The following is a 26,312-nucleotide window of genomic DNA, read 5'->3' as shown; positions in this document are numbered from 1 at the left end:
ATATGTGTTTTGGGGGGTAGTTATTCAAGTCTTTTAATAATACAATTTACTGTAAACACAAAAATAGTATTAATGCATTGTGGTCTGTAAAAATATATATGTATGTATATTTGTATAGACACGTTTTTATATACACCAACGTAGTGTCTTTAAAATGTGTGTGTGTATGAATGTGTGACGCACACACAAACACAGTGTCAACAGTAGCACAAAGGCTAGGGGTGTGAGAAATGGGACATTATTATTGTAAGGTTTTTATAGTATATGCAAGTGGTATAATATCACTTAGAGATAAAGTGTGATGTTAAAACTGTACGTAATCAAAAGCAATCAATCTATAGCAAGAAAGGAAATAAAATGGAAACAGATAAGCAAGATGATGTGACCCTAAACATACCAATACTCATTATAAATTATCTAAACATACTAATAAAAATTCAGAGATTCTCACTTTGGATAGAAGTATAAGCTCCAACTATATGCTGCTTAGGAGAAACACACTTTATACCCTGAGTTGCTGTATCAGACTAAGCAGAACACTCCACCCAACAACAGTAGAAAATACATTCAAGTGCACAAGGAACAGTGACCAATATAGACCATCTTCTGCGCCATAGAACAAGTCTCAGTCAATTTAAAAGCTTTCAAGTCATACGAAGTATATCCTCTAACCACAAAGGAATTAAATAACATATAAATAACAGATCTCTGGGAAATCCACAAATATTTAGAAACTAAACAACATACTTCTAAATTATATGTGCTACACAGAAGAAATTAAAAGGGAAATTAGAAATTATTTTGAACTAGCCCTGGCTGGTGTAGCTCAGTGGATCCGGCCTGCAAACCAAAGGGTCACTGGTTGTATTTCCAGTCATGGCACATGCCTGGGTTGCAAGCCAGGTCTCCAGTAGGGGTCGCTCAAGAGGCAAGCACACATCGATGTTTCTCTCCCTTTCTCCTTCCCTCCCCTCTCTCTAAAATAAATAAATACAATCTTTAAAAAATTATTTTGAACTGAATGAAAATAAAAAACACATTCATGTCTTAGAATATTCTTCAGCAAAAAAACGTTGATTGAAGTATAAATACCTGCAAAAGTTGTATGAGTTTCATGGATATTATGCCAGGTTAAAAAAAAAAAGCCAACTGAAACTTTGCATACAAAAATCTAAAAAATACAAATAGAAATAAAGACTGTGTTTATATAACAGTATCAAATGGACAATTATAGAGATCAAGTCTTAGAGACAAAGCAGTAGGGAGGATGCTGCATGTGGTTATAAAACTCGAGGTAGATCTTTGTAGTGTGGGAACAGTTCTGTATCTTGATTGTAGCAGGGGTTAGACAGATTAACAAGTGACAAAAATGAGTAGAATTATACACAAACATACACACACACTCTGTCACACAAAATGTGTGTATAAAATTGTATTTGTAAAGCTGGTGACATCCGAATAGGGTCTGGGGATTGTATAAGGGCAATTTCTGGTTTTTGAAACTAGGTAAAGTTTATATAAGATCTCTCTGTACTGTTCTGTAACTTCTTAAGAATCCATAATCATTTCAAAATGAAAAGTTTAAAGAAAAGTAGAAAATGTGTGGATGGCCCTAAGTCAGTACTCAAGAGGAAATTTATAGGACTAAATGCCTGTCCTATAAAAGGAAGAATTCTAAAATCAGTTACCTTTGCTTCCACATTCACAAACTAGAAAAACTTAAGCATTTTAAAGTACGAGAAAGGAGCCCTGGCCTGTGTGGTTCAGATGGCTGGAGCCATGTTGCATAGACCGAGAGGTAGGGGGTTTGATTTCCAGTTGGAGCACATGCCCAGGTTGCAGGTTCAGTCCCGGTCTTTGCACCGTTGAGAAGGCAACCAGTCTGTTTCTCTTTCACGTTGTCTGTTTGTCTGTCTGTCTGTCTGTCTTTCCCCCCATCTCCTCCCTCTCTCTCTAAAAGTAATGAAGAAGTGTCTTAGGGTGAGGAGGGAAAAAATTTAAGTACAAGAAAGAAAGGAAATAATAAAGGTCAAAGTGAAGATCAATAGAAAAAATAGAAATAATATGGAAAAACATAGAAAATAAATTAAACCTGTGCTGTGGATTTCTTCTGCTTGGGGCTTGTGAGATTCCCAGGTCTGTGGATTTATAGTTTTCATCAAATTTGAAAACTTTCATGTAATTATATCTTCAAATATTTTTTGTCAATCCCTTTCTCTCCTTTTATGACACCAATTATATGTATGTTCACCACTTGATATTTTCTAAGCTCACTGATTCTTTGTTCAATTTTAAAAATTCTTCCCTCCTATCTATTTTGTATAGTTTATATTTCTATGTATTTAAAAATATATCTTTTTTTCCTGCCTTTCCTCATTAAGTCAATGTTTGAACATAAGGAACATTTATTTTATGTGAGATGTTAGAGCCTCTGTGTGCTGCTGCTTTTCACTATGTTACTTCATTGGGCTTTTTTCTGTTGATTCATTTTTTTCCTTGGTATAGGTTTTTTCCTGCTGGGCATTTTCAATGTCATGTTGTGGAGTGGTGGATTGTTTCGTATTCCTAGGATGCACTCAAATTAATTGGAGTAAATTTGATTCTGTTCTGAATTTTTAAGTGTTGTTACTTAGGGTTCATAACAACCTTTTGCTTAGGACTAATTTAGTTATTTGAGGAGATAATATAAATCTGTCTTTCTTACATGGCCAGTAGTGGAAGTGTGTGATCATCATTATTTTTCAAACTTTAGATGCTTAAACTCTACGTATTATCTTGATCTTACATTGTACCAGTTGTGCTGACTTGACTTTGGACTCCTTACCCCAACATAAACACAAATAAGGAACATGTATATAAGTATCTATAATACCTTAATTAATTGGTATAGAAATTCAAACGTTGAAGAAGGTATTTATTAGTGGAAATAATTTCAGTGGGGATGGAGAGAAATGGCTGAATTTCAGAGACATTGAGGAGGTTGCATGTATAAGATTTGGGACTAAATGAGGTGACTGATGAAAAGTGAGGAGGGAGGGATGGCTGGCTTGGGTAATAGGTTATGACATTCATTGAAACATTAAGAGAAGTAGGTTAACTGCAGTAGGGGAGAGAACTGGTGATGGCAGTGTTTCATCTGTTTTGGTGTACATAGTAGGATCTAGGAAATAACCCCCAAACTACCATATGTCTATTTATAATTTGAGCTTCCTTCTGAAAGTTTTTGAGCATAGTATATAATTGTTAATTGAAGTAAGCTTTCTATGAAAGAAGTTTATCCCCGAGAGAATGTAGAGAGAAGAGATGAGGTTCTATTACGATACCCTAGGCTGCATGACATGTGAGAGACTATAATCCCCGAAGTCCAACTGGAACTTCGCTTTGAAGTATTAGTGTTGCTTTGACCAAAATCTTAGTGTTTTTTTTGGGGGGGGGGAGGATAACACTTTGTTTTTGCCAATCTCTGAAATATAGCACTTCTTTAATTACAAATGTAGGAAACAAATCACAGTAATATTAATAATACTTATGACTTTGTTACCAGTAAAAATCATGGATATTTTCATGTCATTTCACTATTGTTTAAGATATCCCCGGTTTTATTATATATATTATTTAATTATTAATATATAATAATTTAATTATATATTACATTATATCTTAGTTTTCATCATACTAAGAAGAACTAAGTTTTGGGTTTTATTGTATTTAATAGCTAGGATGTCTATTGATATATCTTCTTTTTAAAAAAGTCTTTATATATAATGAAGTAAATGTACCTGACATTGTTACAGAAGCATGAAATCACAAGTTAGCAGCATAGTTAAAGGTTAGATTCTAGAGATGTTGATTTCCAAATAAATTTTGTAGCCTACAAACTACATCCACGAGACTAAGAATAGCAAATATATGCCCTTGTATTATTATAAAGTTAAACTTTTGGGTTTAGAATGGAGTCGTTTTAGATATTTACTATCCTTTTTTATTTTTTGGCTTTATAACACAATGATGACATATTTTGAACACATTGATACAAAAAGGAAGAAAAAAATTGGTCTTCTTTACCAAGGTCATTGTCAGTTCCCCGGAAAAGCAATTAAATATGCTGCAATTTTCTGAGCTTCTCTCTTTTGAACATCACATTAGATTTAACCTAACATCCGGGATTGCATTGCTGTTGTGGTATGTACCAACTGTGATGGAGGCACTCAACAATGTTTCCTTGCATTGTCCATAATAAATATTTGCCCAAGAGTGGATAAGGGTGGAAGGGGAAGAATGAAATGTTTTTCTCTTGCAGAGGAAACTTGTAATGTAGGACTTATTTAAAGAGTATTTATAGTCCATTGTTGGCCACTGGGTGTGTCATGCTGCTCTGTCCAGGTCTAAATATCTGAGGTAGTTTGGAAACCACTTCAGATTAAATTATATTTGACAGTTTTTTTTCTTATTTATATTTAATTTTGTCAACTGACACGAGTCCTTCTGTAGAGAAATGATTTTAGTAAAATGAAATTTTAGTCTTCAAGAGACTATAATCTTGAGACACATTGACCCTGAATTTAGCCATATGTATGTTGTATAACTTGGGGAACATGATGAAATCAAATATATTTTCTTCTTCAATGAAAAGATGTCATATAGTTAAATGAAAGTACTATCAGCAGCCTGCAAGCTTTATAAATGATGGACTGAAAAGGTTGGATTAGATTACCTTCTTCTTTCCCTTTGTGTTTATGGGATGTGTGCTCCCTATTAATACCCGTGTCTTTATGTATATCTTCATACCTATGGTTTGTTGGGTTTTCTTGTCATTGCTGAGTTATTGTTGAGATGTTATAACATCAAAATTCCTTTCTATTACAATAGATCTATACTCGATTCTGAAGTAAATCTTTGCCTTTCTGTCATTTGTTTTAGTACTTACTCAATTATTTACTAGTATTTTGTTTGGAAAATAATAATTTATATAATCAATCCACCTTCTAGTCCTAATTGTTCTTATAATTAAAATGAAACAAATATAATGGCCTTTTTAATACTTTTAAATGTTTTCCTTACTTTATTTTACAAAATTCTAGTGATACTAGTAGCTTAGTGTTTCTTTAGGTTATTGTGTGACCTGCTTTTTCAAAAGTACAACTGAGAGTGTACATTCTTTGTCATCGATGCTATTAATATTTATGCCATTGGACTGGCAGATTTGACTGAGATAGGATATTGATTCTGCTAGATTAAAGAAAAATAATCTATTGGTCATAAAGCCTCTAGTCCACCAGTACCTCTGCTTCTGATGTCACCTACCCTATCCTACTGAGTTTAAGGTTCTCACGTAAATGTACAGCTATCCCTGAATGTGCATTTTGTAAATTGGGTAGGGGGGACATGGGATGGAAGGTCCAGGGATATCTTTGACTTTTCTCCAGAAATAAGGAGCTGAAACAGAAGGGTTTGTGTCTCTCACCTGCAATACCGTAATGGGTTGGTGTTGGCAGGAGCTTGTGGTTTGATGTGCCATCAGTTCCGTGAGTGAGGTCAATTGCTGAGAAATGGCTAAGTGGGAGTTTAGGGGGAATGCTCCAGCTGTCTGCGCTGTTAGTAGTAACAGGAGTTCTGGCGCCATTTCAGGGTCACTGTTTGTACCTGTCTGTGGGAGTTAGAATACAGTTGTTTCTCTCAGTTTCAGCCTTCTCTATAGAATTTCTGTCAATTGTTTGACTCCATTAAGTGTGCAGAGGAAATAAAAGCCTGAATGACCAATCCACCAGGGGCTATGGAGAGACCTTTTCTTTATCCATACTCACAGCACTGCATTAGGTCTCATTATCCATTTATAATAAGTGACCTCTGCCCCCTAGGTCATTGAAATATATTCATTGTGCTTTTCTGACACATAGGGCACCTTCTCAGCAGCCTCATGAAACAATAGGACGGCCGATAGTCTGGAGGACTATGCACATTGCAGGTTTTTAAATGTGTAGCCTTGTGCCAAATCACTCTGGCAATTTTTTTTTCTTTGCTCTTGTCTGGCTCATAAAGGGGCTAAGGGGAGCCTGCTGTCTGGAAGATGAATGTAGTGTGTTCCCTTTTCCTTTCTTTTTCTTACTATCAAAAATTTTTTTTGCCAGTTTTTGCAGCTTTTTTTTTTCTAGGAAGGATTTGCCCTTCTGTCTGTTTTTGCAGTTCTTGATGGAGAAATATAAAAAGGATCAGATATAGTGAATGGAGAGGGCTGTCACCTTTGGAGAGTGATCACCAAATGTGCCCAGGGTGGCCCTGGCGGTTATTTTGGATGTGTTGAAAACCTGCCTTCTAGTCCTCTGCTTTGTCCAAATATGGTGATTAAATCTCCCACTGAAAGGTTCGGGAGATGATTTTATCCTCCCTTGGTTTCTATAGTCCAGATTTCTTCCGTGGTATAAGTTTGGACCACCTCCAGAAAGGTCAGCACGTCCCATGGTTCTGTCTCCAGTTCCCAATGTGTAGATAGACTTGGGAAAAGATGGAAGTAGAATAGTGATTAGTGGGTGAAATGTAGTTACAAAGTAAAAAAAATTATGTTCAGAGCTTCACCTTGTGTAAACTGAAGGTCAGCCTTCCAACCATCTTGACTACGAGTCACTCACTGTGTGGCCTCAGGATAGTGCCTGTGTGAAGCAAATGACAGGAGTCAGTCATTCACCTGAAGCGTGTTGGGATAGGAAAAGTAGAAGATTGAGAGCCACTTCTTTATTGCTCATAGGAAGAAACTTTGAAGACAGGAGAAATTTTTTATGAAAGTACTGTTTAAGGTTAACATGCATATACTTGATTAGTGAAGTCCTCTTTCTCTCTTAGAAGCTTGCACACTCTGCATTTAGTGTCACAAGCATTGGTTTGCTCACTTTATTAAACATATGTGGGACACACAGGGATTCATAGAAACCCAGTTTATTATAACGAGCTAGCAGCCACACTGTCCCGTAGAACCCGGGTGTCTAATGCAGGAAAATGCTTTTACTCAGGAGGACAGCACTGTGGCATACTCTCAGATATTGGGACATAGAGATGTTATCTCTAAAGGTTGGCCATGGAGCCCCAGCACAGATTTTTCTCTCCAAAGCAGTTAACAGAAAACCTTATAGTTGTCAGAACTCTCTGCATGACAAGAATTAATATATTAACTGGATTATAGCACCATTTGACAAATTGCTTACTAAATACATCAAAATTGATTGGACATCCCGCATTTGAATTGACAAATGGCTGCATTAGGAGAAGGAGGGGAATTCATTAATTATAGTTGCTCTCCACCATAGGAAATATAATTATATAAATATGGATTTTGTTAAAAGAAAAGTCTAGTATATGGCAGTGCCTCTTATATGTGTATCTACACCTCTTTGCCATTAATAGAAGGGTTGCTCTTAGCTACTGTCCTTTAAGTAATGAAAAGTAATAATTTCTGCTGCGTTATATGTTTGAGGCTCTTCTGACTGCATAGTGGTATTTAGTGATTATTTCAGAAAAGTAGAAAGTAACAGGGAAACTTTGTACTTCAGCCTTCCTGCTCAATTCGTAATTGCATCTGTGTTTGTCCATCTTGCACCTAAATTCTCATACTATTTAATTCAAAAATCTTTACTCTGATAGTGTATAACCTTCTATCATCACTGAAATTCTCCTTTAAGAGAATTGTTTTTTCTGATCTCGGGGAGGCACTCAGGCCAGGGACTGCGGCCTGAGGGAGGCGGGTGAGCACCACGGACTGCCCCCTGCAGTCGGAGTCTGCTCCCCTCGCTGTCGGCATGTGACAGCAGGCCTTTGCCGTGTGATCTCCTGGAACTTGGTCAAGAGACGAGCACTGACTTGCCTTCATTGCCTTTACAGCATCAGTTTCTTGTCTTTCCTACTGTGCTTTCTTTGTTTTAAGACCACGTGAAGAGCGTCGGAACCACCCTTATGTGATGTCAAGTCTGGGTCAGAGCTAAGTTTTATAAGGAATATTTTGAGGCTTTTTTTTTTTTTTATTCTTCTCTCGCACTCTGCTGGCCTTCCAAGGCTGTTTATAGGTGCCAGCGGTCTTTCCATAGTTATGTCATATACGTCTTTAAATGTGAAACAGAACCAATGTTTTCTAAAATGGAACCTTCTCATTCATCAGGGGTGTTTTCGAGAAGGTAAAGTCGAGGCCCAAAGAACTGTGTTTCTGTCACCACCTGTGATGCTTCCTGGAATGTCAGCACATTCCTTTGTGCTGTGAAATACAATAAAAAAATTGAAAACAAAATGTAATTTTTCTCCATTGTTTGATAGCTTTAGATGGTATCTCTAATCAGGGTATACAGATATTTACTAAGACGAGAAAAATGATTATATTAAGGTGATGTGGACTACAGAAATCGTGGAAACTCCAAATGACTGATATAATATAGTTGATACCTGAGGTAAACCATCTCCTTCATGTTTCACATGAAAATTTTAATTTAAAATAGTGACCTAAGTAAAGATATGATGCATTTAGGCAGTTCATTCTTCAGGTAAAGAACATGGCCTTTGGCATTTGCAGTTCTAAATTCTATTTCTGTTGTTTGCTACCTGGGTTACTTTGAGCAAATAACTTCCCTGAACTTTAGTGTTCCTGCCTTTAAAATGGGAATTAAAAATACCTTGCATACAGGCTTGCTGTCAGATGAAACGAGATCATTCCTCCAAAAAGCTTCATACGCTATCTTGGATAGATAGAATAAAACCTTGCTAAAGATAGCCTGTTGTTTGTAGGCAGCATTAATAGAAATAGAACCCTTGTCTTCCTCTGAGATCTTTCTTGCCTCCCTCGGTTCTGGTGCTTTGTGACCGAGTAGCAGCCGGGGGCACAGCCAGAGATGCTTTGTTGTTGACAAACAGCAGAGAAGAGGAGATATTTGTGCTACATCCCATCTCTCCTGTCCTTTAACGGTCACTTGGACAAGTGTGGCTCTATCCTAATGTGTGCATTTTCAATGCTGTAGAAGTAAATTTCACTTAGCATTTCTAAATTATTGATGCAAATTGAAAATGTCTCTTAGGCTTCTTTGTTTTGAGCATCTTCATTCCTTTAGTAATTTATAGAGAGTGAGATTTTTCTTGGTGTTCTCTGTGGAAAACTTTACTTTGAAAGTTCTTTTTCATCATTGCCATAAGGCTCTGAAACTTTTACCTAAAACGGTAAGACTCTCTCCATCCTGAGACTTCTGAAATGGCAGAGGGACATTTGAGTTTCTGAGGGTATCAGTGGGGTCATTGTTCACCATTCCCGTGAGCCTTCCAGTTTTTCACTCTGTGTTTCACTCCGTGTTCTTTGGGTTTATAGTATAACATGCATTATAGAATATTAGGTGATTTCCAACAAAAATTTTCAAAAGCAGTGAGAAGGTGGGAGCGATAGAGAGGGAGAGAGGAGGAAAGAAAGAAAAAAGGGGGAAGATAGGAAGGGTGGGTAAAAAGGAAGAAAAAGAAAGAAGGGAAGAAAGGGAGGAAGGAAGGGTGGATGATTTCAGTTCACTATAGGATATAGAAATTAGATGTTACACCGTGAACCAGAACTACAGCTACCGACACGATGGTCTCACGCGTGTGGTGCCCTGTGAACACAACGTGGTCCGGCTGTGGCGCACTCTCCCTGGCCAAGAAGAGAATCAAAATGACCGTTATCAAGCTGCTGGCCAAGAAATGTGTGCTCAGCTTTTTTCAAACATTCACACAATAGTCTTTTAAATGTTTTTATTATGGGAATGTTCAAACATACACAGAATTTCAGTAAATAGTATCACAAATCTGCTGAATACCCAGCTTCAAGAGTTGACAACATTCTGCCGCTCTTGTTTCTTTTGTTCCCCTGGAGTCTCTCCCTCTCTGTCTCTGTTTGTGTCTCTCTTAAATGTAAGGTGCATAAAGTATTACAAGAAAGCCTCCCACTATTACATCTTTATACCTGAGTTCTTTAGCATACGTCTAATGGTCAGGACTTTAAAAAACAAGCCACTGCCATGCCGTTATGTAGTACACAGGTGACACAGTGGCAGTGATTTGTGGAGATAACTCTTTCCAGTAGTTTTCTGTTTCAGACCAGTAATGGGGAGAGCGAGCCTTGGAAAGTGTTCTGCTGCATTTGGAGAGAGAAAACCCCACGGTGGTTGGGGTGCATTCTCTCTCTCTTTCCTTTATCTTATTGGTTCTGTGAATTTTCTGACTTATTTAGAGGTAAATGTTGAACATTTCATTTCTTTATCATATGGGATCCATCATGGATCCTTAATGATTATTTAGAAAGATTTTAAATTATGTTCTAAGTACATGTTGAAAATGTTGATGTCTTCCATGTCTAAAAGCTTTTAACTCTCCACGCCAAGAGAACTTCTCTTGTGCTTATGCAAGAGAAAATCCACACTTAATTCTTCCTGCTGTATAATGATCTAGACGTATCTAGTACTTAACTAGATAATGAGTAAGTGGAGCATGGACGAAGCTGCATTAACTCTTTGCAAAAAGTGGTTTTTGCCATTTTTCCCTTTACAAACAGTTCCCTCCCCTTTTATTTTTGTTTGTCACACTTTATTCTGGAGGCTGGACTGAGTGCATTTGATTCTTTGCTCAAGTATGGCAAGGTGGGATCAAGGACAAAAAGTTTGCCAATAACTGGCTTATTGCCTACTTGCAAAAACTGGTACATTGATGACTGAACACAGTTTAATGTCCCCAAACAATGATTTCTTACCTTTTAGACACCAGGTTGCAGTTGTTTTGCATTATCCTGTACTCATCTTAGTCTCTTATAGAGGATATTATATTTTAGAGAATTGATTTTTCCTGAAAGAAGTGCCTCTAAACTACAGGGTTAGCTGTGAGAATACAATGACCACTATTGCAGGATACAGCTCATGTTTCTAAATGCACAGAAGCAGCAGCAGGGTTGCCTCTGGCTTCCAGCAGATAGTCCTGTCACTCAACCAAAACACATCCCACCGTGTGTGGTCGGGCAGTTGCTAAAAGCTGGCCCTGTGTTTAATATGTGTGTGTAAATGTGGAGACAGCGATCAGTGGATGTGTGTGGAGTGAGAGTGTGTACACAAGCACTTCCACACCCCTTTTTAATGAAAATAGGGAACTTGGTCTCACCCAACGTGCAGTAAGCCCAACTCTGTTCTGTGCACTGGTGTCCGTCGTTCGCTGATAGGCATCTGATTTCTTTGTTTGACTTCTCGGATTGACTACATTAACCACACCAGTTTAAGTGTGCTTTTTTCCACAATTTTCCTAAATTTTCACTTTTAAACAGGTACACGGCATACACAGTTTATAAGGTACCAAGGACTATTTGGTGGAACATAAGTCATCCCTGTCTTCTCGCCTGTCCTGTATCCTTGTCCCTACCCTTTCAGGAGACACTGCTGTACCTGGAGTTGAGCTCTGACAAAAATGGGCTGGTTCCAATTTAGACTCACATGTCTGTGTAGATTATGTAAACTGTGGCAAGGCACAGTTGTTACCCATAATTTACAAGGACGGTATTATATAGTCATAGTACAATCCTTTAAAATAGTAAGGTGGGCTTTTGAAGCTATCGTGCTGTTGTTTTAATGTATATATAATGTGGTTGTCTATGAATCGAGTTGCTTTAATGCACATCAAATAGGCATTGTGTACATCTTTCCAGGTAAATAAACTCCACCTTGACCTTAATTGAAAATGTTTTGAAGAGACTGTTGCAGTCTGTTCAGTTCTCAGAAGCATATTGGGACCCTCTGAAATTTTTAGTGCAGTAGGCGATCTTGCCGATGATAGCATGAAGCCATCTTGTTTCACGGTGAGGAGCCAAACTAAATTGTGAACCCTTCCCGACTACCTCCAGGCATAATCTGTCCAGACGCTACGTGTCATGTGACCCTTATGGCAGCAGGAATGACAAAGGAAGACTCTGGAGTTTATGTCTTCTCTGAGGGTATTACATGGTACCTGGGGGGGCAGGAAAAAGAAGACAGAGCAGGGCAAGGCAAAGATGCACTAAGTGTTTCGGTTATTCGGCGAAATCTGTTATCTCGGGCAATGAAGATATGTCATTATTCTCATCATGATGCCTGTGACTATTCTGAGAACGTGGACTAAAAGAAAACCTGAAGTGTACAATGACTGACCGTTAGAAAACTCTATTAATTAGAGAACATCTGTGGGACCGCTCAGTCAGGGTGCATGGAAGATCATTAATTCAGTTAATATGTAATGTAGGTAAAGCTTGCCCCCCCATTTGTGGATTGTAACACTGTAGCTGTTACGGCACTGGTGCAAGAGATGGCTCCACATAGACAGAATAGCCAGTAACATGCAGCGCTGTTGCTTACCTACCCCGAATGAAATCCAGTGATTCCTGTATACTTAAGTTGAAACGTTTATACGTCAGAGAGAAACTTCTTTCTAGTTTTCAGGAGAAATAATCCCTTAATAAGAATAAGAATGCTACTCATTCCTTAAGGCAGTAAAGTGTGTTATTTTTAACCTGAGAGCTTTTTCACTTTTTAAAAAATTGTTTTTAAAGAGGCCAGTGTTTAATTTTTGCCAGTTTGATAGTATGACAGCCTAACTTTTAAATTAGCAAATCTCTTATTACTATTATTTGCACACCTTTGTTGGCTCTTGTATTTCCTCATTTGTAAATTGCTTGTTCATTGGAAATGCCTTAGACCATTTTGCTTTTGGATGGTCTTTTGAGCCTTTTTTTTTTTTTAAGGCAAATTTTAGTTTCTGTACTAAGAAACTACATTCCCAAGCAGAATTTCTTCCTCAGGTCCTGAGTGCTTTCTGATCAGAAACAGAGTTTGGTAAAGAGCCCTCTCTCATTGTACGCCTGTTATGTAAATGCTGTTTTTAATAAGTACCAAAAATATATTGAAGTTTGTCCTTGGATGAGAGTTTATCACTGTTGGCCTTTGGGTGAACTTTGAGCCTGAGCTGTTTCATTCAAGGCAGCATGATGTCATTTAACTCACAAATTTCTCTGATGCTAGAAAAAGGCAACATGTTCCCCTAAATAACCTAAAGGGCTGAATAATTCTGGCACAACATTATTCACCTCCCAGGTCTCCACTAAAGACTTCAGCATGGTAAGAGTTTCACTGTTTGTGGAGGGTTGGTGGGGACATGGTAGAGAGTGCGGGGAACAAAAGCCGAGTGTGGGCCCGAGTCTGCAGTATACTTCACTCCGCTGCCCCCCGAGTGCCAGTGTGGCCCACCTCACACTCACTTCTCCACATAAAAACCTTTAGACCCAGCTTTGTTTCTTCATAGGAAAGGACTTGGAGTTTCTTTCTGGATCTATATGTTTAGCATATGAACCTATTTTAGGGTTTTCAACAGAAGCTAAAGCCATGAGCTCTATGTCACAAAAACTAGATACTATTAAATTTTTTTTATTTAAGTGTAGTTGATATGCAATCTTATATTAATTATATGTAACTAGAGAGCATTCAAAGCGGTGTTTTCCCCTTGTTCGAGAAGCAGATTTCCCTGATTCAATTGCTCTGAGATTCATTTCAGGGAGTAGAACGGCCTTTTAACGTCTCCTAAAGTTGGGAGCATGGAGTTCACTAGCAGCAGAACCTGTAGTTCATTAGCTCTGTCCTCTGAAGCTTCCAGAGCTCCAGCTAAGAGAATTTATTACTGGGAGTTCAAGAGATGTAGGGAAGAATACAACAAGAACAACAAGAACTGCCCTGAGTTCAATATGATGCTTGGTGTTAGTTTATGTAAAAAGGATGCTTATAACCCATCTGCGGCTAGTCTTTTAACTTTGATATGCATTGTCGAATCTTTTTTCTTTCATTGCTTTAAAAGCAAATGGTGCTGGGAGCAAATAATAATTTTTTGTATTCTTTCATCTTAATGGAACACCTAGCCCCCGTGTACCCTGATGAAAACTCCATAGTTAGGAGATTTTTTTTTTGAATACCTAAACCATGTCAAACACACTAAGAAACATATTTACCTGCCCTAATATAAGGTGTATTCAATATACTAACGATAAAAACTTCTGTTTTCTAACCAGAAGACTAGATTTGTTGCAGATGAACTTAGTTACTGAGAGCCAGCTGGTAAATTTTGGGTATTTTAGAAAGAATTGGATTCCTTGAAATTAAGGATATACTGTTACCATTTTGGAGAAAACACTGTGAAATGTCAACAGGTTAAAATTTCTCCATGACTAGAAATAACTCCTTCTTAGGACCTTGGTTCAAACCTACATATTCTCACCTACAAGTATTAATCTTTATTCATTCCATTAATCTATCTTAAAAAGGCGGCTTCAGAGTCACTTTCAATGTCTGTTAATACAATGTTTATAACTTTTTAATTTAGCAATTATTATTTGAATAGCTTATACCTTGTACCTGTAGCTTTAATAGCATCTAAATCAATGCTTTTTAACTTCCTCTAACTCATAAATGCTATATTTTATGTGGATAACTTATAAAAACTATATACCCATTGATCCTCACATTATAGTACATAAGACATCTAAAAATACAAAACCAGAGGACTTGTGCAAACAACTTATAGATTTGAGGAGTTACATTATAAATTGACCCTTTCCATTGTAGAATATTGAAAATTTTATTAGATGGAATTCAGACTTACACACATAATCAAAAGGCCATTTAATCTTTTTGTTTATAATTTTACTTACGATGCTGTACTGACTTGGAATTTTGGGGGGGTTAGGTTAACAGGACTAATTTGCAAAGGTCGGCCCTGAAGCAGATTTGTTTGGGTTTGCTTTGCGCATAAACATAAAAATATATATAGAAACACATGTATACACACCTCTCCCCCCATATATCACTGTAAGACAGCAAAATACACGTAGTGATTTTTTTAGCTCTTATTTACTCACTGGAAGCATGGTCTGCCTTCCTGAGAACACAATATAAACAAAGTCTGGCTCACAGTGACCTCATAATGGTCTGCTGGTCCAGCCCTGCTTGTTCATCTATACTTACCAAATGCCTGTGCAGCAGCAGCACTTTTGAGATTGTATTCTGTAAAGTTGAGTGATAGGGTATCCCTTTTAGCTACATGGATAGGCTTGTTTTAAATTATTTTACTAGTAGGGCTAAAGTAGGGATGGAACATGACAGATATTTTTGTTTCAAAATTACATACTTTTCCTGTCCCAGGTTTATTAATTATCTAAGAACAGCTGGTACCTAAAGCATACTAAACATTTTTCTTTAGGTAGTAGGTATGTACATTTGTTTGTTCATTCAGCTCAGGCTTGTAAGATATTTGACTCATTTTTTTTGGTGTGATTTATTTTGTTTTTTATTGTTCAGTTACAGTTGTCCCCATTTCTCCCCCATCATTTTTTAATAAACTCTCATAAGTTCTCTTTTGTACCTCCATTCTAACAAATGTGAAACAAATTAATCTCAATCAATTAATGACCTCCCCAAAATTGTATCTAAATTTGATAGGGCTTACAGATTGCAAAGATAATGAGATGGGAGAGTTTTACGGCCATTTTATCCTTGTTGCAACCATTAAGATGTCCCAATTTCCTAACTGATCATTGGTCATTGCTTCATATAGATCTCATCCTTGTTTCTACCTCAGAGCCTGTCAATTCTTTGGACTTTGTTCATATTAGTCTTGGACACATAGTAATCTCAGCTGATTCATGGGAAACTTTGAGAGGTTGCTACGGACTTGGCTGTACAGACATTCTGTGTGCACATGCCTTGAACTCTTGCACCACGTGGGATCTCTTGCTGTGTCCTTGAACTCCACAGTATGATTTTTCACAGCTCTTCAGCCCTAAAACCCCTTCCAGGATTCTGTCAATTCCTGCCCTTCCTTGGGAACTCTTTCCCCCCTCTCTGTTTATGGTACTCATGGTCCAGTTTCTGAATCTTTCCTAATAATTGGTCAGAAAGCATAGAAGTTTTGCTCTTGTTATACATTCCATCTCTTTTTCTTATCCCAGTGTCAAGGTTTTGAATTTATTTTCATTGTGACCTTGTATGTCATTGCTTTCCCAAGCCAGTAAAGATGACATATTTTTCCTACCTAGATTGGGGACGCTTTTAAAGGTAAAGAAATGTGAGAGAGAAGGAAAGATAATTTTTGCATGTTGAAAAAAGTATTATTTCACCAGACCTGTATTTTATTTTCAACTTTAAAGAATTTATTTTCCCAATTGTAGAGTAATATTGTAAAATCCCAATTGTAAAATCCATGGTTATTGCAATATGTGCACTGCTTAAAAGAATTCCTGAGAATTTTGAAGCATATTTAAAAAAAGAAAAACAGAACCAGAATAATCAGACCTGTGTTTTTATATCGTGACACTTCTGAATGCTTCAAAACATTCTTAACTGGGAAACTTTTTAAGTGAACACAAAGTGTGGAAACTTTTAACACTTAACAATTTCTACTTAGAATTCAAGATTCAGATTTAATGTTTTATAGATATATACTTTGTATTTTTACCCCTTTTTTTTGGAAAGCAAAGGAAGGCTGGGAAGAGGAGGAAGAAGGTTCTTCTTTCTCTTCTCGTTTAACTTCTCACTGTGAGACGTTCCAGACGGACGGCCCGTTAGAAAACAGCAGCAGACGCCTCTCCAGCCCCTTCCACCCAGCTTCAGCGACTCACGCCGGCCTTGTTTTGTCTGTGTGCCCACTCTTCCTCCCCCCACCCCTGCCACTGGGTTATTTTTTAAGTTTATCCCATTTTGATGATGGATAAATAAGTATCTAGCCATTCCAATGTCATTACTTAGTCCAGACTCCAAAACTCCATCCATTTACTTAATACTTTTGGAGTGCAAGATAAATATTTTGCTACAGGTACTAGCCTAGGCACAGCGTATGTAGAATGCAATGTAAGCTCTTGGAAAAGATTCACATTAGGTACTAGTTTGTTACACACGGTTATCATTTCTCATTTCTCTTTGGAACTTTTCAGTATCTTTCCATCACATTATCCTCAGCTTTTTTTTTTTTTTAAAGCCCTCAACAAACCTTTTCTTTTTCCTTTTCTTTCCCGGTCCCCATTGTCTCACTGACTAACCTTCCACTTTAAAACTGCCTCAGTATACAACCACACTGGCCTCCTGGTGTTACTGAAACGTTTCTTTTTTGTTCCCACTCCAAAATCTTTGTACTTGGGGTTGTGTTTGTAACACTCTCCCCTCAGATATCCACACGACCTACTCTGTTGCTCCTTTAAAAATCTTCTCTGCCCTCAGCTGCTTACGAAAGTATTTCCTGACCTCCAGATATTTGCCCTGACCTCTAGATACCAGTTTTGCAACATACACCAAAATTATTTCCAAGAGGTTGCATAGATATCAACTAGATAATTTTTATGGCATTCTTTTCTTTGTGATATTAAAAAAATCACGAGACACTAGGCATTATGCTTAGATCGTCACTTGTGTTTTGTGTCACGTGCCTGTCAGCGGTGGAGCTGTGCTTGTGAAGGACCGGTGCAGCTAGTTTGCGCTGCTGCAGTTCTTACCCCTCAGTACTGTCCACACCGCCCCGTGCACATTGACTGTCTCAGGTACCCTTTCTCCTCTCCCAGCAAGTGAAGGTCAGTTGTTTGTGAATATGTGTGTCCTTTAAAGTCTTGCCCTAGGCTCTGCCTTTGTCTACCCCACTTCCACCTGTTTCACTAAGATTCCTTCAAGATACCGAACCTTGTCCTGGCAAAAGTGCAGTGAGATTAGTGTTCTTCGTCACTGCTGGTGGAAGTGAAGAACTCTGGGAATGTGCATGAAGAAATTAAAATATGTTCATGCGCTTTAATTTCATTTTTAGGAATGTAGCCAAAGGAAAATGCATGTGTAGAAGTATATACATGTATGTCTGGGTGGTTGGAATTATGAGATTATTTTCTGTTGCTCTTTTCTGCTTCTCCCACATTTCTTTAATACTCATCTACTTTTCTTCCTTCTTTTCTCTGTCTTTTTGTTTTCTCTCTTTCCCATCAGCATTTCATTGCTTTATTTTGCTTAGTATTAAAATGGTATGTGGAAGTAGAGAGTATGTGGGAAATCTCTGTCTCTTCTGCAACTATAAAAGTGGCCTAAATAGTCTGTTTTATACTAGAGTTAAGTAAATAAATAGTATAGTACTTTAAAAAGAAGAAGCTATGTTTTACTGGGATAACATTTGGTTCATGGTAGAAACTCCATAAATCATTGCTGATTTATGAGTTGGACTGAGCAAAGTTTCCTCTTCATATGAGAAAGTAGGCTCTTTGTGTTTAGAGCCTGTATCCTACTGTTGCTGGTGAAGGGGTTCTTGCTCCAGCTGAAGAAATCAAGAGAGGGGGAAAAACAGATTCAAAAGAAGAGGCTTACTGAAAGCAAGGTGGGGGGGAAAGGAGAAGGTAGGGAGCTTGTTGCTTCAAGGGAGTACAGGCTAACGAAGAGTATGGCTCCCGGACCACTGCCTGGGTCTGGCTCATACGGGGCTGGGTCCTTCGTGCAGGCACGGAATAGATTTCTGGTATCAACCAGCGCAGGTGCAGAGCCGAACTCTTTGAGAAGTGCCTGAAGAGAAATGGCAGAGTTACCTAGGAGAGGCTTAAAAAATGACTGAAGAGAATTCCCATCCGTTTAAGTTCAGCTCAGCCTGCCTCAAGATAATGAAGTTATTTTGGATAAATGAAATGTTTCATAAATTAAAAGTGTTTTTAAAATAAAAATGTATTTTTATGCCTTCCATTTATATGAAAGATTCTTTAAAAATCTTATTACTTGACATTTGTTTTAAACATTTCTTCCTGAATTATAGGAACTGCATCATACTATTATTTTGTTTGTTTACTGGAGGTGATTTAAATCGCCCAAATCCTGAAGGTTAGAAGCAGGCGAATTGTTCCTGCTTCTAAATGTACTTGTGCTGTTAAGATACAGGTAGTTGGTTATTTCTTCTACAGCGATATATGTCATGACTAAATTCCTGCACATTTTTTAAAAGTGTACTCAGTTGAAGATCTTTCTTATTCCTAAGAAATTCAGTCTTTCTTGTTCATTAATTATTCGAATTACCTTTATGCATTGTCACGCTTTATCTTATAAAGTACCACAGTACCCAGGGTGGTTGTGCCCACATTCATCTAGCCACTGCATGAGTTAGAGTTGTTTAAATGTGTTTTCTTTTTCCCGTAGTGGTTCCCCCTGGAAGCCCTGGGCCCATTACTCGGCATGGGTCCTATGACAGTTTAGCTTCTGACCACAGCGGACAGGAAGATGAAGAATGGCTTTCTCAGGTAAAAAAGAATGGCCTGTTACAGTGAAAGAAAACAGGAATCTGTTGTCTGTTTCCATTCTTGAATTTTAAAACTTATTTTCCTCAGAGGAAAATGAACGGAATTGGGAAATCTTTTTAGGATAACTAACAACTAGTCAACTGTCTTTCCATGTTAAGAATTTGTCATAAACACTGCGACAGGGATCCATGCACCTATATTATTTATACGCGCATATGTATATGTGTGCACCAGCTTTCATGCAGACAGCATAAAATATGCATGTCTTTCAAACCGTCCACTTATGTTCCTTAGGACCTTGGATTTTAGGTGGACACTTTGGGTTAAAATAAGAATTGGCCTTGCTAAAGCAGTGAAACCATTCGATAATCTTTGGGATTTGTTTTGTGGAGTCACCATTTTTCTGAATGTCAGGCCCATACTTGGATCAGGAAGGTTCAGCATTCTGGTCTGCACAAGCCGTGACTGTGCCCACGGGGTCTCCGTTCTCGCAGGCTGCTTCCGGCGGCCTCGAACGCAGTCCTGGGGCGGCTCCCGCAGACCCTCCCTCCCCTGGCCAGGTGAAGCTCGCTTCATCTCAAGGGCTTTGAAATAAAAGGTACTTGGGCAGATTTCAAAGTGATGAGATTACAAATGACTTCATTACAAATGCTGTTATGTCTGCCTCAAAGCTGACATCACTTGGTGAAGTTAATGACCCGTCTCAGATTACCAGTCCAGGGGCTTTTCCTGAGACAGGTGCGCGGCGGAGGCGCGGCTGGCGTGGTGTTGCTGCTTCATCGGGGAGGGCAGCCCGGAGAACGAAAGGAAGCGTGGGCACTGGGGAATGAAACGGTTTCTAGGTGACACGTTTCATCACACCTGAAACACAGGACGCTCTGTCAAGGAGGGTCGGTGCTTCAGTTCCTGGCCTGTGGAGAGACGTCCTTTCTCGAACATAACACAGTAAATTTTTAAAAATAGAAGAAGGCTGGTAAAGAAACCACTGTCCTTCACTTCAACTTTTCAATTAGCAGCAGGGGTGACGTGTGCTGTCCGTGTGAGCGTGCACACCATGTGTCTGCGCTGCACACGGCAGGGGAGTGAGCAGGAACATCTGGCCGTCGCCTCCGTGCGACTGCACCGGCATCTGTTCACCTCTCGGCTCTGCGGCACTGATGGTCTTGAGCTTAAAATACACACAATGCTTTATCTGTGGCCTAATTCACATTACTGAATACAACCACTTGAATCAGAAATCGCTGTCCTAAATCTGAGCAGTTGTCTCCCTGTGAGCAGTGGGAATGTGAATATTGTTCGAAGGCCGTGATGCTCGTTTTGCCCTTTAGGACTTTCAAACACAGAGCTGCACTCTGTGGACCTTTTCAGTTATGTTTTGTTAAGAATTAATCACTGCAATCAGAGAAATGTGATTAAATATAAAGGAACTCAGGGCCAAAAGAAGGCACATGGGAAGTCAGTTCTGTAAAGTATGTGCACAGACAAGGATATAGCAATTACAAGACACTGAGAGAGAGTCTTTCACCAAAGGTTCGCGATATTTAGTCTCTTATGCATGTTGCTCATTTGTAAAATTATATATTTGTTCTCAAGTTTCACCCAGTGTCTCCTATTCTGAGTATGAAATTCTTAAAGCATTTTAGTTTTACTGTTTTGCAGCCCTTAAAATACCTGTGTCACTCTTCATGATAGTTGAGAAAACACTCTGAATGAGTAATGGTATTTTGAAGACAAATTCAGTCAGACAGAAAACATGTCATACTCTCTTAATTTAAAAGTGGATTGTGGGGTATTTTAAGGGCAGTATAGTAAATATTACAATATTTAATTGTGGAAATAAATGGGGCTTTGGGTGTTGAAAACTATTTTAGATCTTTTTATTTCCCCTTGGATAGTTCAAGATCAACTTCAAATTTGTCATGAGCTTGATCCTCAATGAGGGAATTATTTTGAATTTGCAGCTTATAGGTATAGTATTCAGTGCATGCCCACAGAGGAGTGGTAAGTATGTCTAGAATGAATGAAAAAGACAGTCCCTAGGGAGCCGATGCTGGTTTTATGAGACAGGCAGCAGGCATACCTATATATTATGTATTTGTGTACACACACACACATATGTACATGCACAAAAGCTTTTTGTTTATTTATGTGAGAACTTGCAGGAGGGGTACAGTGAATATCTGTGTAGGCTGTGATTATCATTGCACCTTCGGCTGTGGGAGCCCTGTTCCTCTCTCACTTGGTTAAAATAAGCTTCTTGAAGAATGTGTTCAGAGACAGGGTGGGAATATTATAAAAGCCCTGAAAGGTCATAGCACATTTAAATCATGACTCCTGATCTGTTTCAGGTAGAGATTGTAACGCACACTGGACCCCACAGGCGGCTGTGGATGGGTCCACAGTTCCAGTTCAAAACCATCCATCCCTCAGGCCAAACCACCGTCATCTCTTCCAGTTCATCTGTGCTGCAGTCTCATGGTCCAAGTGATACTCCACAGCCCCTTCTGGATTTTGATACAGATGATCTTGATCTCAATAGTCTCAGGTAAGAAATAAGAACTAGGGGAGTCGTTTCACTGGAATAATACAATCATTTGTGAAGAGCATCGTCAGCAGTATTTACATTTCCCCTTTGGGCACAGTGTCATGTTGCAGAATACACACGCTGTACGTTGTGATTCCTTATTGTCACTGGGGATCTTGTGTGGGATCTCATTGTATCCAGTAAATGTTTGTGTTTTGGATTACATTCCCCAAAATGTTATGTTCATTACACCTTTTAAAGCCACTTCGTGTTGCCTCACTCATATTTCTAATTGTCTGAAGTCTGGTGATACCCTCCTGTCCTGATCCTTCTCTTTCATCTTCCAGCTGAACTACACATCTGTCCTAATCCTGCAGATTTCTTCTTTCAGGCTTTGAAAGGTTTTGGGATAAGAAAGTGTTGATACAAATTCACGTAGAGTTTTTCATCTTTATATATTCTGTGATCCCCACTTGTCAGAATGATAATACAGGGCTTACAAAGTATGCTTTTTTATTAGGTGTTTTGTTTTTAATGCAGCTGAAAATTTTTTGACTTTTGCAATTCAGGTTTGCTTAGCAGTTTGATTTGTTACACGAAGATGACACATTTGTGGACAACAGACAATGAGGGGCTCAGTCTAATGCAATATAATCTGCCTTTCCATGTCTTCTCTTTTTAAAAAGTTCTATAGTGTATCTTTCATTGTGCTTAAAAAGCCCTCTGAAGTTTTCCTTGCATCCATTTTTTAAAGTTGTGGAGAAATGTATCCCATTCAGATGCTGGAAATGTGCTTTTAGCTGTCTCTTTGCCAACATTGATTTGCCAACAAACCTTTATAAGAAAGCAAAAGCTGTTGTAGAGGTGGATGTTTTCTTTTTTAAGAATCATTTATGTAATGGAATATGTCTTCTTTAATACCTTGTTTAGTGTTTTAGTGTTTTTTAGTTTGCTTTGTATTTTATTTCTTTCTTCCATTCCTTATCCTTTTATTTTTTCTAGCACATTTTCATTCACTTTGTAAAAATTTCCCCAAGATGTCAGGCAATAGTTGACAATATAGTGTGTACTAGAACAGTTTTCACTGGTGCCAATTGTGAAATATGTTCTAGCTTAGATAGTCCATTTTCAGCAGGTCAAGATGAGTTAGTCTTCAGCTTAGTGATGTAATGCGTAATCATTCATGTTTATGTCATTCAGTTGCCTAGATGTTAGTTAATATGAAGGTATAACATAAGACCATGTTTATTCTCTTTATTGCTCTTCTCACAAGACTCTATTCTTTTTTTCCTGATGACTGTTACCTGCTGCTATAACAAGACCCTGTCCATTTTCTTTGGAGGACACAGCTCTCTGTTGTTCTTTTTTTTGTGACCTCCTCCAGCTTTCACTGTGACCCTTCACTTCAGACACAGTCGTTTGTCTAAGAGCTCTCTAGCTTCTCCAGACAGTGCCACTTTCCCTAAACCCTTCCAGAACTTTCCTGAGGGGCCTTCCTTTTCCTTACACTGAAGAGCTCCCACTATTTGTTACCTAAATGGCATTAAATTGTTTATGTTTGATTAAAATATTGTCTTATTTTTTGGACACACATAAACTTTAGAACTCTACATGTTGGGTTGCAGGTTTATAAATCTCTTCTGATTGCCCTTGTAGGTTATGTTTTTAAATTTGAGCATATAAGCCCTTGATTAAGACCTCAGCCCCCATTAGAGCACAGTTTCGATGGGAAATTGGGATTCATCTCACATCACTTTAATTTTAAGTGCCCTGTTTAGGACCGTTTCTAGCCCAGCATCCAGTTAGAAACCCACCTCTTCGTATTCCCTCTGTTCCCCTCACTGTCCCAGCTCCTCCCCTGTCTCTTCTCCGTTTTTCAGCACAATGGCACCATGGCTGTTGGCCTGACCGTCTCCTTTAAATTCTGAAGCTTTGTTTGGATTTTTTTTCTTCTTGATTGACCCAGGACTCTGTCCTGTACCCTGAGAGATATGACTAAGAATTATGTGGTTAATAAAATTCACTTGAGGTGGTGAACACACAATGCAGTTTACAGATGATGTATTGTAGAGTTGTACACTTGAAACCTATGTAATTTTATTAACCAATATCTCCTCAATAAATTCAATTAAAAAATAAACAGACTAAATAAATAAAATAAAAGCAAACAAAAACCCCATGAAGATTCACTGTACAATTCAGTGGTTTTTGGTGCTATCAACAAACATCCCCACTGTTTAATTTCAGGACACTTCCATCACCCCTGCCAGTTTGTTTTTATTTTGTCTTTTTTTATGAAAAAGTCTCAAACATACGAACACATGTAGAGTCAAAGAGAGTAACAGAACACAACCCGTGTGTGTGTGTGTCACCCTCAGCACGCCCATTCTTGGCTGGCCTGGTTTCTTCTATAGCACCGCCCTCATCTCACTCCCAACTCTAGATTGCATAGGAACTGCACTATAAACTGAATTAATGATAGTATATGTATTAGCCCATGTGAGTTGTTTAGACCAGGAGAGTGCTTTATTTTGCCTCAACTGACCATATCTAACAGGCTAGCTTCTTGTTTCTCTTCAGAACCAGAAAACATCTTTTACAGAAATTTCCAATAAACTCTTCCTCTTTTCTCACTGGCCCCAATTTGCTTAGGCCCGCCCATTCCAGGTCTAATTAGTTCCTGCCCTGAGGAGATGGGATTACCATGACTAGTTTAGAAAAATAAGCCGAGGTGAATGAATACATCCTGTTGCTCACTATAGCAGTGACCAGTATTGATACATCAACGTTTCTAACTTCTAGTGCCCTATCAAATGGAGTGTCCTTCACCTCCCTCCCATTTCCTTCTTCCACATAACAAATACTCACGCATTTAAACTGTGCTTTCAGTAACTCCTCTTTTCTCTGTCCTCCATACTTGGCATTGTAGGCTTCTACAATACAATCGGTCTCATGGTGCTTACCAGCCTCTTCTCTTCCACCAGTATCCACGATGAACTCTATATACTTCAGCCAAATCCTGCTCCTCACGGCGCCCCACATTGGTCACGCTCAGTCACAGATCCGAGGGTTTGATGTTCTAGTTTCGTGCTTAAAGCACGCTCTGTTCTGCTGCATGTATACATAGCCCCGCACTGTGTACAGATGCAGGTCCTGTTACAGCTCCACAGCACCTTCTCAGTCTGCTGTAGACCATTCATTCTTCCCTCCCCTTCGTCATTCTGAGCTTTTATTACCTACTTCATTTTCACACGTTACGTTTTCTTCTGCAGCACTTACGAGCATCCCTGTGCTGTTCTGTGTCCACACATAGACCTTGTATTTCATGTTCTGTTTCTGCTTGTCCCTGGAGTAACAGTGATACCTAATTAATATTCAGCAAGTGTTTACTGAATAAACAAATTGCCAAAATGCATGCACACATTGTTGTAACAAGATTTTATTCTCCTAAGTTGCTTGGGAAGTTGCTTGGGATGTTCAGATCTATTAGTCATACAGACATTTTTATACTCATAATACTACAGGCAGAAAGAGACCCTTAGTATTTATAGATTTACCATACATTAGCAACTTGAAGTTGTATATAATAAATTGCAGTTTTGCTGAGATTCTAATTGATTCTTACATGCCAATTGGTAATTTTACGGTGGTGATTCAGATATAATGATCCTAGCTAAACCTTTGGCAGTCACAAACCAACACAATTTTGTTATCCTGTGCATGTTTTCATTGAGGATTTTAAGGGAGTTACTAAAATACATGTATGTAGTATTGCTGCCTATAGGAGGCATTGCCAGCTATTGCACTATTCATGAATTAGAAGATTCTCAAAACTCTTCATATTTGCCCCTTGCAAAAGCTGAAGGTCTCCGTATGAAGTATTTTGTGTCCTCTCCCATTCTACTTAATTTATTTCTCTTTTTTTTGGTAACAAATTCCTTTATTATATTCTTTTCCAGTACCATTTAGTCCCTTTGGACTCCCTCCCTCCAGTTAATTTACTTCTTTAAATTAACATCAAGTTTTCAATCCTTTACCTAAAATCTGTTGAGTAACATACGTATGAAGAGAAGCGGGGGGTCTGGCATGTGGAACAGGTTTCGCTGTGCTCTAGCCTTGTGTGAGAGCTGGGGACTGCGGCTCTCCTGTCCGCATTATTTTAGAATGAATGGTTCTTTAATGGATTGGGCTATTCCAGCATTTCTGATTTAAGGTCTGTTGCAGCAAGCGACAGTTTTGATGCCAGTAACATATGTGAATTAAATTAAATTGCATTGCAGGATCCAGCCGGTCCGCTCTGACCCAGTCAGCATGCCAGGGTCATCCCGTCCGGTCTCTGATCGAAGGGGAATTTCCACCGTGATTGATGCTGCCTCAGGTAGAAAACCACCTCCAACATGTTCCTTGGGTAGTTCTGTGCACTTTTAGTTTCTCTTCTTGTACAGTGTGAAGAATGATAATTTTTTGCCTTTCTCTCTTATTTTGTTTAGTTTTGTTTTA

The 26,312-nt window shown here is 38.5% G+C and overlaps 1 protein-coding gene across 11 annotated transcripts in view; it reads left to right on the top strand.

The window, feature by feature from the left end:
• Positions 1-26,312, top strand: part of BCAS3 (BCAS3 microtubule associated cell migration factor) — a 485,409-nt gene that overhangs the window by 211,761 nt on the left and 247,336 nt on the right. For all 11 annotated transcript variants that reach the window (XM_036033603.1, XM_036033602.1, XM_028521954.2 and 8 more), the window contains 3 exons: positions 19,188-19,288; positions 21,637-21,833; positions 26,093-26,190. In XM_036033603.1, the coding sequence (XP_035889496.1) occupies positions 19,188-19,288; positions 21,637-21,833; positions 26,093-26,190 (396 nt within the window). The remainder of the gene's footprint in view (positions 1-19,187; positions 19,289-21,636; positions 21,834-26,092; positions 26,191-26,312) is intronic.

Source organism: Phyllostomus discolor, chromosome 8 (assembly GCF_004126475.2).
Source record: "Phyllostomus discolor isolate MPI-MPIP mPhyDis1 chromosome 8, mPhyDis1.pri.v3, whole genome shotgun sequence".
Classification (NCBI taxonomy): Eukaryota; Metazoa; Chordata; class Mammalia; order Chiroptera; family Phyllostomidae; genus Phyllostomus; species Phyllostomus discolor.
This window is presented reverse-complemented; position numbering and strand designations above follow the sequence as displayed.